At 38.0% G+C, this 15,737-nt stretch overlaps 2 protein-coding genes across 7 annotated transcripts in view; one reads left to right on the top strand and one right to left on the bottom strand.

Annotated features, from left to right (window-relative positions):
• LOC100679372 overlaps positions 1 to 4,378 on the bottom strand; it is a 37,027-nt gene extending 32,649 nt beyond the window's left edge. Inside the window, exons 1-2 of one of the 2 annotated variants that reach the window (XM_003425785.5) lie at positions 4,010 to 4,378; positions 2,832 to 2,931 (exon numbers count right to left, since the gene is read on the bottom strand). In XM_003425785.5, coding sequence (XP_003425833.1) covers positions 2,832 to 2,911 — 80 coding nt within the window. In that variant the 5' untranslated portion in view covers positions 2,912 to 2,931; positions 4,010 to 4,378. The remainder of the gene's footprint in view (positions 1 to 2,831; positions 2,932 to 4,009) is intronic. The other variant, XM_031924710.2, reaches the window with a different exon arrangement.
• The window catches only part of LOC100120233 (calcium uniporter protein, mitochondrial), a 91,403-nt gene extending 75,718 nt beyond the window's left edge, over positions 1 to 15,685 (top strand). For 3 of the 5 annotated variants that reach the window (XM_031924714.2, XM_031924712.2, XM_031924715.2), the window contains 6 exons: positions 8,186 to 8,356; positions 8,433 to 8,551; positions 8,628 to 8,774; positions 8,857 to 9,060; positions 9,594 to 9,599; positions 10,582 to 15,685. In XM_031924714.2, the coding sequence (XP_031780574.1) occupies positions 8,186 to 8,356; positions 8,433 to 8,551; positions 8,628 to 8,774; positions 8,857 to 9,060; positions 9,594 to 9,599; positions 10,582 to 10,923 (989 nt within the window). In that variant the 3' untranslated portion in view covers positions 10,924 to 15,685. The remainder of the gene's footprint in view (positions 1 to 8,185; positions 8,357 to 8,432; positions 8,552 to 8,627; positions 8,775 to 8,856; positions 9,061 to 9,593; positions 9,600 to 10,581) is intronic. The other 2 variants (XM_032597113.1, XM_016981985.3) reach the window with 2 other exon arrangements.
• The last annotated feature ends 52 nt before the right edge of the window (positions 15,686 to 15,737 follow it).

Raw genomic sequence — 15,737 nt, 5'->3', positions numbered from 1 at the left:
ATAATGGGATTCCTCACTTTCCTGGGAAGTTTGCTAACGGACCTATGTGTTGTGTGTGGGTAGATGCTGCGCGAGCAGTTTTCGCAATTAAATCATCGAGCACGTATACGAGCATCCACGGACTGTTTCGTCCGGAGAATATTGCCTCGCGTGTTTGTTACACAGCAGCTAGCTTCGGGAGAAAATTTCCCGAGATCGTTACGCTCGACTGCAGTGCGATGCGCGAGTTTTTTTTCTGTCCGGGATCGAAAATTTTCAATTCCGCAGCGTTGACGTTACACATGTGCGATGAACTTTTTTTCAATCCCTATTGAGAGATTGTTTTGAGCGACTCTGATGATTACACTCATTTCGACTCGCGTCGCCTACATAAAAATTGCACATCCTTCTTATACACATATAGCGGGCTCTCAAATCGAGCGATCTTTCGGCCGAGATTCTACGCGCCCGAACATAAGTAGGCTAACTAACCTTCTTCGACTCGCGATCGGTGCTCGGCACGCGAACGTCTTCGAGAATACACTACGCTGCACGCGTAGTCATAACGCTCTGGGAGCAATTAGACCACGACTGTGCTAATAAGCGTCGAGCATAGCGGCGCCGACCAATTACACCGTGGCGGTGCGTGCGCGGTTTTTCTCTTTTTTTTTCCTGTCAGAGAAGAAATCTGCGGTTTGCCGATCGAACGATTAAAATTGCATGAAGTTTAAAGTACGGAGTTTTTAGACGTAGTCGGATTCGATTTGAAATTTAAAAAGCTCGTTTGTCACGAAAAATGGCCCATTTCGAGTTGACGTAGGAGGAGATCGTTTGGATCGTTGAAAAGTGCTTGGTTTCGTGAACTCGTGATTTGATAAGCTCCCGAGAAGTTCGTCGGGTAGTTTTTGCGGAAGCGCTATTGGTTCTAATTTACGAAATGACAGCCCTATATCTGCAGCCTTCAAAACTTGCCGGTGCGCGAAGGTGTGTTGGGGAGGGAGAGTTGAAGTTTCCGCGGTATTAGTTCGAAGTTCCGTATGAGAACAAGCATACGTGTGCAAACTTGATTCCCTCTTTCTTTTCTAAAATTAACTTTCTACAGTGATAATTGCGTTATCGGTTTAATTAAAAGAGTTTTGTATTAAAGAAAACACGAAAAGACATCTATTATTTACTTTTATAACTTTTCCGAGGTGAAAACTCGCACTTACAGGCACTTTTACGATAAGTAGCGTTGGCGGGCATTTTTTTCCTCTAGAAAGTTCTGTACGTACGAGTTTATCTTTACAGTCCTTCGGAGAATCCTCGTCACGTCGACGATCACCACTATATAAGATCTGGGATGATGATTTTGGACACGACGTCAAAATTAGCACGTCGACGACGGCTGCCGTGAAAAACATGATGATGTTTCCAACGATTACATTATTAATTTAATTGTCGAATAACCTGGACACACAGCCATTTGCGAAAGACTCGTCGTTAGTTTAATCGTTCCCTACCACACACAAGCTTCAAAATTACCCTCCTAATGACGTCTCTTTTTCTCTACGAGCTCACAACGACGTACGCTGCGTTTCAAATTTGGCGCGCTTCCAAAAAGCTCCGGCTTTTTTTCGTATCATCGCATCTATATATTCGCTCAGAAATGAATAACGCGCGAATTCGCCGAAGTGAAAATCGCTCGCATGCACGCGAGCGCACGGCAATTTAAATGTATAAGAGCGTATAAGCACACGGACGGTCGCGCATAAAAGCTAAAAATGCAAATGCTTGTAATTCGCGCGATTTCTCCGCGTGAGAAAAAATAAAGCGAATCACTGAACTCGGGGCGTAGAGATGCGGAACGAAAAGAGTACGATCATGGAACATCTCGTGTGTTTTTCGAGTGCGAAATTTTAGCATTTGTAATGAGCTTGCGACACGTTTTGAGCTTTATTTTTGCTTCGATTATGTATTCATTAGTGGCGAAAATACGCACTGGAATATCGACCTATATCTAGAAAAAAAAAAACAGATTCACAGTCCTGCATTAATTCAAAAACCAATTCCGCAGCCTCAGCAGCTCTCAGCCTCCCACAAAGCAATTTTCAAAGAGCTAATCCTCCGCGCAAATGAAAAACTAAAAATAATCCTCGCCGACGTATTCAGCCACGAGTACTTATTCAAGTCGCTCATCGCGTATTTATCAAGCCTGAATAACCAGGCACAAACAGCTCTGCACTCCAATCCCCTCTCGATTTGGCTCTTTCTTTCTCGAGCTTCTCTTATTTTCGGAAAACTATAAGTGGCACTTCCGCAGAGATGAAAGAAATCTCGTTAAGCGCAGAGTTCGCGCTTCTTCACCGACCGCGCAATAATATCCGCGAAGAAACGCAATTGCTTCTCTTTGATTGCGTATATGCCTGTTTGATGAATCGCGACCCAATTTCCAATTCCCTTCGGGGCTGAAAATCTCTCTTCCTCCATTGCAAAGGGCAGATCGACTCTGATCGAGCGACGAATGCGCGAGGCATATTCGGTTATTCGAGATTAATCGATGCTGCAATAGCGAGCGTGCATGGAATATTGGGGTATTTCGACTCGGCACTTGGCTTAACAAAGGCAGTAATTCGAGGAGCGCATTGGCGGGAACAACGAGAAACGCCGTGATATTGCCTTTTAATTGAGACTCTTTTGTGTTGGGGGATTATTGACGCGTTTCTTTTCTGCACTCGAGTATTGTTTTGCACGAAATTGATTTTGTATTACGTGATTAATTTCTCGTAGCTTATTCTTACTTAATTATGAAAATTGGAATGACATTACTATTTTTTCTCTGCTCGAGATAGAATCTTATTATCAATACTCACCGGTGGCATTTCTGTTTCTGCCTTTCCTGCATCCACAGTGCATCGCCAAAATTATGCGTTCCGCTTTGCACTCCGCCCATTGTTCAAGTATCGAGAGGACCTGCAAAATAAATATGATTCACTTTAATGGCGTGCGTTCCCTCATTATCGATTGAAAGAATAATTTGAATTCCTCTTTTATTGAGCCTGCACGCATGAATTCTCATTTATAAATAAATAATGCTATTCACAATTTATGCGTGTAGAGCTTTCTTTTTATATACAGCATTTCTACATTAATAATTTAACGTATAGTTTTAATCTGCACACGAGAATAACAATCGTAAAATTACACTAGCTAACAGTTTACAAGCATTGCCAACAGTAATTAATTATTTAAATAAATTAAATCTTTAAAAATAATATTTTGCGTAGCGTAATCCATCATACAGATACACAGTAATTGCCTCTCACGAAAAAGTGTTATTTTATTATAAAAAAAGAAAAAAAAATTAAGCGAACTTTTTTACGTTCATTTATAAAAAGGTCTCTTCCCGCCACGATTCAAAAAACTAGTTCCGGCTGCAGTCGGTAGATGCTGAGACTCGTTCCGAGGCAACCCATGCACGAAACATGCATCTGAAATCCATAAAGGGGCAGGTAGAGCCGGAGCTCGGTCTCGCAAGAGGCAAACAAATAGTTTGTTCCTACGTTAATTTTGTCTAGAAAGGGTCTTAGCCGCAAGGTTTCGACCCACGGAATTTAATTCAAACATAAATTACTAATAAATTGTGCACTTTGAGTACGTAATTTGTTTAAAAATTAGTTGCAGTCATTGCCTACTAAATGTAAACTGCACTTTAACCGACGAGTATTGACTCAAAGTTGCTTTAAGCGGTTTATTTACGGTAGAATTATTTTCATCAACGAAATAAACTCACCGTATAATTATAAATAAATTTAATACGCAACTTTTTGTTTGTTTGTGTTTAAATCAGCTTTACTTCAGATTGCATATCGCTGTCAAGTTGATTATTTAGTTTAACGCAGTGCATAAAATTTCAATTTCAAACTTCGCCAAATAGACAATAAAATCAGATTTTGCAAAAACATCGAATCTACACGAAAGTGCAAGCAAACGCATATCCATCACCGAACAAGCAAGCCGCTCCAATCCCTCGGCACTCATATCCATATACCTGCGGTGAGCGATGCCCCTCGCGCGTATCCCCGTCTACTCCGGCATCTCACCCTCTCAGCAAGACGCCTCTCTCTCTCTCTGTCTCTCCCCTCGCAACCGACTATATATGCACACAAATCGTCCCTCCTCGAAGCTGACCGCGTCACAGCTGCACCACTGCCTCGGCCCTATATAATCGCACAATTTGCAATATACGTCTGTAGTATAGCACACCGAAGAAGCTCCAGGCTTGCACTTATTAATTGAACGAGATCTCACGGCAGACTGGCAGGCTTTTACCGTTGCGGCGATGCAGTGCCCGCGCACCGAGCAGAGAGAACACAGAGAAGAGAGAAAATTTTCTCCTCGCTTTGCCACCTCCTCTCTCGGCTCTAAAACGAGAGTAGACGCGTATGAGAGCTCGTTGCGTGGGTGGAGGTGAGAAGAGAGGGCAGCGCGGATTAATTGACGCCCGGGAATAGCAGCGGCGCAATTAGGAGCAGCGAAGTTCAATAACGATGGGTATTCGTCGATTGTCGAGATGTGAGATGTAGGGCTTGTTTCGTAGACGCTGCTTTAAAAATAAATAAAAAGGATCACTCGATAACGCGGATGCGCGGTTACGATATGTATAGGTGGCAAATGAAGAGTAGAGCGTTTAATTGAGCCGCTGAAACGGTACAAGTGCCTCGGGTATATCCGATTAGCAGCAGATTGCCGTTTTACCTTACTGATGTCTTTTCTGGTTGTTTTAATTGGATTTTCAATTTTCACCAATCGAGCGCTCTCGCGGCGACGTTTGTTCGCGCTAATTGGGCAATTGAAAGTTTCGAACGCTTTTATTATCAATGCCGTTACGGTTTGTTAAATTTTAAAAGAATCAAGAGCATCGGCTTTAACCACCGTGCAGTGTTCTGCGGTCGACTTTGAAATCGTCCAGTGTTTTCGTATATAGAAATGATATGGCTTTGGTTCATCTCGACGGTTAAATTATGCAATTCTACGGTTTTTTGTACATTTTAGTTTATTCAACAATTTTTTCGCTGGTTAAAATAACAACCCACTCCACATCCTTTTTGATCTATTTCCGGCAACTTTCAGTTTCTACAAAGGACGCTCTGTATCTCCATATCAAATAAAACTCCCCTTTGTAAGCTCCTCCAAAGTTTCACTCCAAAACTTGCGAGCCCCGAAAAATACATATGAACCAGCTCCTTCAAGACACATGAATCAACCTTCGCCGTACAGCGAATGAACTATGCAGAAACTTTGCATAATAAACCAAAATTCTGTCGAACCGCCAACTTTTCCGATACTTGTCGATAAAGTCGCGCTCACTGCGCAGGAATTCGTAATAAAAAGCTTCTCGGAAAGTCGCTATTGAGAAGCTGGCCGATACGAATGATGAAAAATAGCCGTGAAAGATGATCGAGATTAAAACGTAAGACCCTCGATCACCAGCCGTGTGACAAGTTGCAAAATAGTCGCTGCAGGCCTCGTTTTCTCTCGCTGCAAATTCGATTTTCACGGATCCCGAGCGCTCGTTTTGATTGCGTCGCTGGAGAGAAGCAGAAAAATATACGAGTGTGCTCGCGCGACTGATTTTTCTTTTTAGCTTCGAAATTTATCGAGGATATAGGATTTCTGTTGCGTTCGTTGTTTTTTATTTTTTCATCGAACTTTGGATTAGTTTTTGAATTTTCTATACTACGGCTCGTCGAGAGAAACTTTTTCGGGCTCTCGGATAGGAATGAAAAAAAAAGACAACTTTAAACTCGATTTTCCCGAAAGCCCGAGAGACAATACGAGCATTTCAAACGGACAACTCGGTAATGCACTCCTATCCGAAGCATCGGAACTTTCCATCGCGCATATAGCGTGTATTTTACACACCGCGCGCAAAAAACAACTGAACTTCTCGGAAAAGCCTCAGCTCATTTCCGTCCGTCGCTATAAATCGCTTTTTAATAACGCGCAAAATGGAGCGTAATCCCGCGGCGAAAACGAAAGCACTTGACGTATAACAACTCTGCCCATCATGCAGCGCTACGAAGAAAAGTCCCACAATTACTGATATCCAGGATTCGTCTCTATACTTCTTTTTTTTCTCTCGCTCCAGAAATATGCGTTCTTACACACACGAACATACAAGAGCCGCAGGCGGATTATCGTGTTTTGTTCCGTCCTGCTTAGCTCGTCCCCTTCCCTTATAAGCGAGTTGCATCGGCGCATTTTCGACTCGGTTATTTCGCTCTCCACACTCTGATACCCTCTTATTCCTCGCCCGCAATGGATAACCAGGTTACAAGGCGCGCGTCGGGCGATTATCGCCCGCGCGGCTGCAGCTATACTAGCTCTGATGTCCGCTTCTCTCGCGGAAATGAGCCGCGGCTCTATGTACGGATAGTGTATGTATATAGTATGCTTCTGGCTTTTTGAGGCTGACCTGACGAGTCTGCGGTCGGCTTTGATGGGGAACTGCGATGGTATTAGAGGTTGAAAATTTCGGATGAACTTCGTGCGGGATATTAATTATGCAGATGGTTGCGTATAGAGTGAGCCGTTTATGGATTCAATTTTATCATTGGCTGTACCGCGGGCATGTACCGAAGTTTTATTTTGAATGGAATGGCTTTACCTATACGCTTTCGTTCCAGCTGAAGGGCAACGAAAAATGTAGTAAATTCGTTGTACCCTACTGTGGAATATGATATTAGCTGACATTTGCATATATGGATATTTGTGTGCACGGTATATTAGATTAAATTATTATCTGACCGCGCAGGTGGAATATCACACTGATTCGGCAAATCCTTGACAATATTCAATCAGCTCGCATTGATTTAGCGCGCGAATGTATGAATAGAGATATCTCGCTGTGACCTACAAATTAGCAGGAAATTAGATATTATTTAGTGAATTTATCACAATATTGGCCTTTTTTATATAAATTTGGACACAACGAAAATAAAAAAAAAATTAAGACACTTCTTTATTCACATTCATTACCATTCTCTCTCGACTTGAAATTTCATACTTTATTGTACCAGCTCACCTCGTCTCGCAACTCCGAGCTTCCACTTCATTTCTGCTTTTCACGCGTCGCTCATCTCCAGAATTCATCCTGATTTATGTTTCAGCGCGCAAAAGAACTTAGACGTTCCGAAGTTTCCCGCAGATTTATAGACTCGTAGACGACTTTTATTCGCTCCATTATATAGAGAACGATAAATGCATCAACTCATAAACTCATCAAAACATCGGGTGTTTTTCTTCAACAAAAAGTTTATATCCTCGTCCACCATTTTCCTTCGATCTACTGTTCATCAGCTGCATCGCGATACGCGAAGCTTTAGCCTTATTAGCATTTTTTTGATGTACTCGGATGAAGCGGACACACCGCCGTTCTTTATCTCAGCCTCATTTCCTATGCGCGCGTATATACTTTCATATGCACAATATACAAAAAGATTAGATATTCCCAGTCGTAAAAGTTATTAACGCTGAAAAAACGACCTACTTCGATACACACCCACAATAGACCCATTAAACTTCCATCAGAAGTGTAATTATCAAACGCATGCAGTGTCGCACTTTTATCATAAAAATAATTTCGAAATACCAAAAGCGAATAATTTTACAATCCACTTGACATCCACCCGAAAATTCCTCGGCATATAAAAACGTCCCCGAATTTCCATACGGCTCTCACGCCCGAATAAAAATTACTTTTACGACCTACGGACGTTGCCCGCTTCTGCCGTACATGTTTGCAACGCTGCGACCAAAACTCGCTGCTATAAAATACATTGGAGAAACGTACGCGGCATATACGAGGGTTGCATACGTACATGTACACTCGGGCGTCGTTTCTGTTTCTCGTTTTGCCGCGAAGGTCGTCGCGCGACACTTACGTAAATACTTTTTCGTATTATCCATAAACGTTTTCCTCTTTTTTTTCGCCGCGACGAATAAAACTGGGACGAAGCGCTTTTATCGCATCATTGCTAGGGTCGATCGAATATGGCCGGCCGTGTGCGAATTAACGAAAATTAGATGCAGATCTCCTTAATATTTGCCGAACTATGGATTTTTTAAGAGGACAATCCTGAATATTAATCATTATACTCTTTTGATTAGTTGCGATGAAGAGACTTGAAAAAAATTAATGAGATGGTTATTTTTAACGTTGCAGAGGTAACGGTGGAATATCACCGAGGGCTTCCTAGGATCACAGTTCCACTGCCATCGAGGCCGGAGAAATGCATGTTCACGTTGAAGCCGATCACTCAGACCGTCGGCGATTTCCTGGACATAATCAAGCAAGAGGATCCCGCGGTCATCGATGCGAACATAACTTCGACGAGTAAAGATGCTTAACTATATGAATTTATCCTGACTCGGAAAATTCGCTGACTTTGTTTCTCGTGATTAATTTTTAGACGGCGTGAGAATGGGCGCTACCAACAGGATAGAGACAATGCTGCTCGACGATTTCAATCTGATAATCAACGACAAGGTTTATCCCGTTTCGCCTCCTCCGCCTATCGAGAAACCGAAGGTATATTTATACTTTTATTATTGTAAATGTTTGTGAAACCGAGTCGAGTATGACCGTTTAATTCGATTCCTCGCAGGAAAACTTGCGGCAATTGCAAGATTTGCAATGTTTAATTAATCAACTTTACGAGACGTTTAATGCCCGAGAGTATCATGTCGAAATGGAACGGCAAGTGATGCTACAGCTCGAGGAAGTGAGAATTGAATTGGAACCGCTGGAACAGGTGCGTTTTAGTGCCTCGGCAAATAGCTTTCGCTTATATTCCTTGCGGATTTCAAAGAAAATAACGATAACTGTCGTTCCAGCAACTGATGGCGCTGGACGAAGCCGCTGTTCGAAGATCCACCTACGCCTCCTGGGGTGTCCTGGTGTTCATGGCCATGCAATTTGGTTGTTTGGCGCGACTCACTTGGTGGGAGTACTCCTGGGACATTATGGAGCCCGTCACGTACTTCGTCACGTACGCAACGGCCATGGGATGCTACATATATTACCTCCTTACCAGACAGGTGAGATACATTTGATTTGCATTTGACGACGTTTGGAGGGAGGGGGAATAATATGGAAATTTCTCATTGTGCACATCGGGTCAAGCGTGTAATAGTTGTAACTCACCTCGTGTCGCGTGATACGACTGTCTTATTGTGATTATACTCGTTTTGCACTGTTAACCCTATCTCGATGTGTAAGACCTGCTAGATTATTATTCGTAAGAGTATAAGCACTTTTGCAAAATGGAAATATGCGATAAATGTAAAGAATTTACAAGGAATGAATGATGTAAGTGGATGTATTTTCTGAAGAAAAGTGTCACTGCACTGGTTGACCTACAGATAACTAGGTTTTGAACAGCTATGAAATCGATTCCAAGAAAGAAATGTATTTACATTGAAAATGACAAAACAATAGAACTGTAGGTGCGGGTGGATCGGAAATAGATAGAACGATTATTTAAAAAAAAAAAACTATTTTATGGAATTATAAACTTAAAATTATCTTTTCATTTGCATTACGCGGCACTGAAAAAAAATTATTTTTGAAGAAACAGGTAAGAATCAAACATTACTTTAAGATTCATAGCAGCTTGTTTATTTTTTAAATATGGGTTCTCAGGAATAATAAACATGTGTTTGATACATGTTTGTAATTTTCTTAATTGCATTCATTATCTTCCTTGATACATATGGACGGTCAACATAAATTTTAAACGTTACGATATTTCTATGTAGATGCTAACTTATAATTAGCACATGTTCAAAGTTCTTTTTCTATTGCAACATGGTTAATGTTAATTAGTTAGGAAGATTGATTTGATTTGCTATGAAATATCTGTCAATGTATCCATTTTGTAGTATGTAGTACATTTATCAAAGGGGAACCCTATTCACCCGCACCAACCTTATACCTCGTTTTTTACAAACTATTATTCGATTGCACGTTTTAAATAGCGTTTCTACTGCAAAAGTTCAACGTTAGTTTGCGGTGTGAACATAGAAAATTGAGCTTTGAGAATATCGGGGCATATGCAACTGTTGAATAATATTTACTTACATATGATTATCTAGAAAATTATGCAACAATGTGTGAATAATATAAATAAAAAATATCAGTGGCAAAGTAAAAAGTCGTGTCTGTCCCGATTCTTAAATATCTTATAGTTATTACAGAAATTAGCCAAAATCATAATAATGTATTTCATAATTCATATAAAATTTTTTTTCTATTTATTGATAATTGACGCAACATTTCATGCATATGTGTCTTTTACATTATCAGCTTCGTTAAATCTTCATTATTGCATTCAAATTTTATTATAAAGTTCTGTATGTGCCGTTGCGTTTTATTACATAAATGACACAACACACGCACCATGCAAAAAACTGCTCAGACTTCAAAATTCGAATATTCATTCATAATATAACAACTTATAAGTCTCAAAATTAAAAAAAAAATAATCAATCACACAAGCAACACAAAAATACTCAACAACCACGTTTCATCGATCAATAATAATCGAATCTTTCCCACAGGAATACATGCTCCCTGAGGTGTTCAACCGCGAGCGCCTGATCGGCCTGCACAAGAAGGCGAAGAAAATCGGCTTCGACCTCCAGCGCTACAACCAGCTGAAAGAAGAATCTTACGAGCTCGAGATGATGCTGCGTCTGATCCGTGGACCTCTTCACATGCAGCAATGCATAGTCGAGCAGAGGCGCCGCGAACGTCTCGCGCAGTGTCAGAAATCCAGCAGCTCAAGCAGTTCCTCGTCGTCCCGCTCGCCAAGCTCATCGCCGTCGCCGAGCCCAGACAGGAGCGTCCATGACGACGCGAAGAAAAGCGAGACAGCAGCAGCTTCGAAGAATTATCCTTAGGCTGTGATTACGAATTAATTGAGCTTCGATATATGATTGACGAATGAAATATGGGATTGTGGAAGTCGAGCTTTGCTGACTCGTTCTTTTCTGTTTTTACATTGCATTGACTATCTGTTTTAACTCGATTTATTACGATTATGAGATGTTTTTATTCTACTCGAGAATAGAAGACAAAATTTATGAACTAGGTGTTTATTGTGTTGGCAAAGCGCAACTTCACAGCCTTAAAGAGACTTAAAACGAACGAAGAAGCACACAATTATATACTGGACGAGTACGATGTACTTAAATGCGTGTTTGTTACGGCGAAAATGTCGAATTCGATTTGTAAATTATATATATATATACTTTTCGTTAGCTCGAATCAACTGGTTATTTTTGTTACTATGACGTATTTAATGACTATATACAATTCAGCACAAATCGTCAATAGATCGTAAAGACGAATATACCTCGATTGTTGTAATTTTTTAAGCTACTCGTGTATTATATCATAATAATTGTATACTTAACGTTTTGATGATTCTTTTGATAAGACTTGACAGATCGAATTCGACCATTTTCTTCGAGGCCGTGATATCATATGTAGAAGAATTCAGGTGACTATTGTGATCATGGGCGATCCCAACGAAAGCTTCAGGAAAAAATGTTACTACGTTATTTCATCTTAGATAGTGAATAAAGAGCAGTAATATTCATTATCCCTACATATATTCGTGGTAGGAATTGTTCCGATGTGTAAGAGATTGTAAAGAAAACTGCATAGTTACTCTTTCGCAGATTTAAATAATAATTCAATAGCATATTCAAATTGTTCAGATATATTTCACGTCGGTTCATTACTTTTTATACCATTCTGTCCTAGTACTTTTCACTTCATTTCGTATTTAACTGATTTTTGTCAAATTCGTATCATTTACAATTGATTTATATTCTCATGAACACATTTCAACCACGGATAGTTTAAGAATCTCCGAATCGCATTCGCGACACGCACACTCCTTGCCAACGATTCTTTGAAATGTGTATTAAAAGATCCGCAACAGCGACTGAGACTGGACAATCGCGTCGCTTGTAATATTACAGTGTTAAAAGTCGAGCGATGAATTCGCGACGTGAGTGAAGGAAAACCCGAAAGTTTAAAAAAATGCCATTATACAGACTTGCAATCCGTGTTTATCGCGAATTGTGCGTTACAGGAATGTTAAACGTGTAAGCGGACTTTTCATTTTAAATGTAAAATGAAGTCAGTAGCGTTATAAGAAAACGAAGTAATTATCGTAAGGTCTTCATTACCGTCATTTACCAATACCTATACGTAAGCAACGTCGATCAATTGATTTGTTTTTGTTTTGTGAGTGTGTTCGTTTTGCAACTGACGTGAATATCGTTTACTATTAATTGAGATTGAAACTATAGCTGAAAGTTGATATAGATTTGACTTTTGCGTTTGAATATTTGTAAGTTATAAATGTATGATAATGTTCTAAACAATGCAGCGCTCGATTGATAGCAAATGACTCAATTCACTGTGTAATTTTTATTATCCTTCTTCAAGTATGACGGTGATGATAGCCGATTATCGTGATGTCATGTACCTTAAATCAGTGACGAATTCTTTGAACACTGTAGGAGATCCTATATATATATTTAATTAAGAATTTAAACTAAGACTCTGTAGAGGCGATACTATTTTGAAGAAAAATAAATTAGTGATGGTTTTCAGTGTACAGGCTGGTGCTCAAGATATTTGAGATTCCTATGTTCCGTAACTTCGAATTCTATAAATGTGCTGTACTAATTAAAAAAAAATGTATCTCACTTAACAAATACAAATTTTATTTGCATAAAGCCTAAAACGATTCTACAAAGGTAAAGTTGTTAGATACTGCGTTTTGATTATATAAATTATCAACCACTTTGGCTATGAGCCCTACCAAGTTAAAAGATTGTTGCAACAAAGCAGCACATTTATACTTTTCGCTCCTAATGAAACGAATCTCTGTACTTCACTTATCTAACTTATGATAACAAAATACGTACTTCTCATTTACTATGCCGTAAATGGAAATGAAAAGAATGAAATATATTTAAGTTGATAACGTCGTACTTGCGATTAATCGAATTTCATTCTCTAGACCTACATTTCTAGAGCTTTTTCATTGATGACATGTATATAACGAAAATCAACTACTTTACTAACTTTACATTGCCTTTTATCATTAAGAACGTACACTTTTGTAATAAAAATCCTCGTAACTCATATATAATACTAAGTCATATAGCATTTAATTTTTCATCGCCGTCGCCTCATCGATGAAAAAAAAATAACAAATGTAATTTATTCTATTATATTTTTCACACTTAAAAAACTTTAATCAAAACACGAGCTTGAGCTATCACAAACGACTAGCGCGAAATTCCCAGCTTACATGACAAGCTTCCAATTTCATGAAACCATTTGTTCGAGTAGGTAATCCAGTTACGAATAATAGAGTATATTTGAGTAACAAATACAAAGGCTTCCTTACCTAGATAATCGAAAGTAAAATATAATAGAAAAAAAGTATACACAAAAATTATATGCGTTGTAGTAATGCAGATATCTTATATAAGAGTTTTACAACGCTTTTGCACGCCTAGAAAAGTGTACTTTATTAATTTTTCTTCATACCTTAAGATCTATACTCTTAAACACTTTCCATGCTGAAGGAAAGTCAATTTACATATACTTATAGGCGTATATGAAAGGGAAAAAAATGTATGAACACACCAGAAAAATTTAGATTAGGATATTTTTAGGTAAAAAAATGATCTTACGAACTTGAATAAAATCTTACAAACAATCCTCGAAAAAGGCTTTTCTATAATCTATTATAATCAAATTCTTCTCTCGATTGTATGTAAATAAAGCGAATTCTTATTCAAGTTTCATCCGTCCGCCAAGCGGCTCTTTTCAGTTTTTAGATTCTTCATTTTGTTCGAACGTACACCGTTGATGAATTTTGGTGAAGAATAAGAAAATCAGTCAGGAAGGATAAACCCCTCGACCCATATATTATTAATCAATCTTAAAAAATGCGCTTTTCATCGAATATAATTAATAATAATATAATTAACAGTATATATAAAGGTTTACTATCAAGAGTTCTCAATCCCGTTAATAAAAAAATTAATAAAATAGCAACTTTCACTAAAAAAAATTTAGGACAAATCACAATATTAACAGTTTCTGCACTATATAGACATAACTATAAATTATATCTAAAATCACTAACTCCTGATTACTCTAGTTCTACAGATAACATTCGGCAACGTTTCTGAAAGCGCAAACTACGTAAAATAGAAAATCTAGATCGCCATTGCGCTTTTTACTAGTGCCAATAACTTATCTACAATTTCTTCATCTTGTACTACCGATTCTAGAATGATAAGGTTTTTCTAAGGCGAATAGCGTTGTGAAGTATTGAAGTTTTGAAACTAACAGAAAGGAATTTTGATGATTTTTTAAAATTCCTTTCAGTTGAAACAATTTATAAGACTCTTAAATCTCTAGTTGCAAAACAAGGACACACAGCATTCAATTAAGAAATGAAAAATCATCTTTGTGAACTCATTGATAAAGTAAAGTTACGTGTTAGATCGATGGATTATAAACAATAAAATAACACCACGATGTGAAAAATGATGTTTCGTCTGAAAAAAATTATTTGAGTATAAAGTCATTGTCATAAACTTATGAATCTTACACTGTTATTCTGCAAACTAATGATTAAAAGCCTAAAATAACATTTTAATTTGAGACCATTCAAATATTGTCAAATTTGTGTAATTCTCGTACAGATTGTATATACATGTGATGCTTGGTCTGTGTAATGTACGTACATTTACATGTCCAAATTTAGTTCTTCAAAGTCTATGAAACTCTGCATACTGTAAACTGTCAAGGGTTGAGTTCCAAATGGTTGTACGTCATAAGATGATGATGTAAAATCATTGCATGGCGAACAGTTATATGTACCTAATTTTCAATTCCATTTTTATGTTTTAGAAAATAAACGTGCATTACTTTTTAAAAGATTTTAAAAATGAAATTGAACAAAAGGGTCTCTGCAATTGTTGGCGATTGAAGATTTACTGCTGTCTTTATTTTTAATATACATTTATTGATTTGTAAATAAATTCTCTTCTCGTTAAAGATGTAAAAATTAAAATTTTAAAACTAAAACAAGGACGTAAAGAAAGACAGAAATAAATATTAAAACCGATGAAAATTTAACAAAAATGAATTATTTCCTAAAAGTGTCGTCAATAAATGTACAATGAAATCAGAGTAAACAAAATGAATGAAACAAGCTTTTTATACTTGTTAATCCTTAAACGTCTACGATATCATGCACTTCGTTAGATATGTCAATTCTTGATGAATTCGCCATTTTAATGAAGATATAATTATTATACTTGCGCATAGAGGTAAAGTAATCGAGAACAAAATGACCATGTGTGACTGTGAAAATCCGATTGTTGTAAGATGCTCATACAAATTTTAAATTTAGTAGGCATGATCGAATGAATTATACATATTTGCAACAAGAACCAAAAAATGAATCGTTTGCTCATTTATTATTTAAAGTACAAATGACATTTCTTTGAGATTACGATGATACGTGGATACACACAGCGAACGATCGTGTCCAAATAATTTAATGCTATGTTACTCTATGTAAATAGTTTTAAATAAATACATATTTATTCATTAGCTCTCACTTTTTAATATTCACCTTTCTATATTAAAAATTTCGTTATTTCAT

The sequence above is a fragment of the Nasonia vitripennis genome, chromosome 2, assembly GCF_009193385.2.
Source record: "Nasonia vitripennis strain AsymCx chromosome 2, Nvit_psr_1.1, whole genome shotgun sequence".
NCBI classification, from domain to species: Eukaryota; Metazoa; Arthropoda; class Insecta; order Hymenoptera; family Pteromalidae; genus Nasonia; species Nasonia vitripennis.
This window is presented reverse-complemented; position numbering and strand designations above follow the sequence as displayed.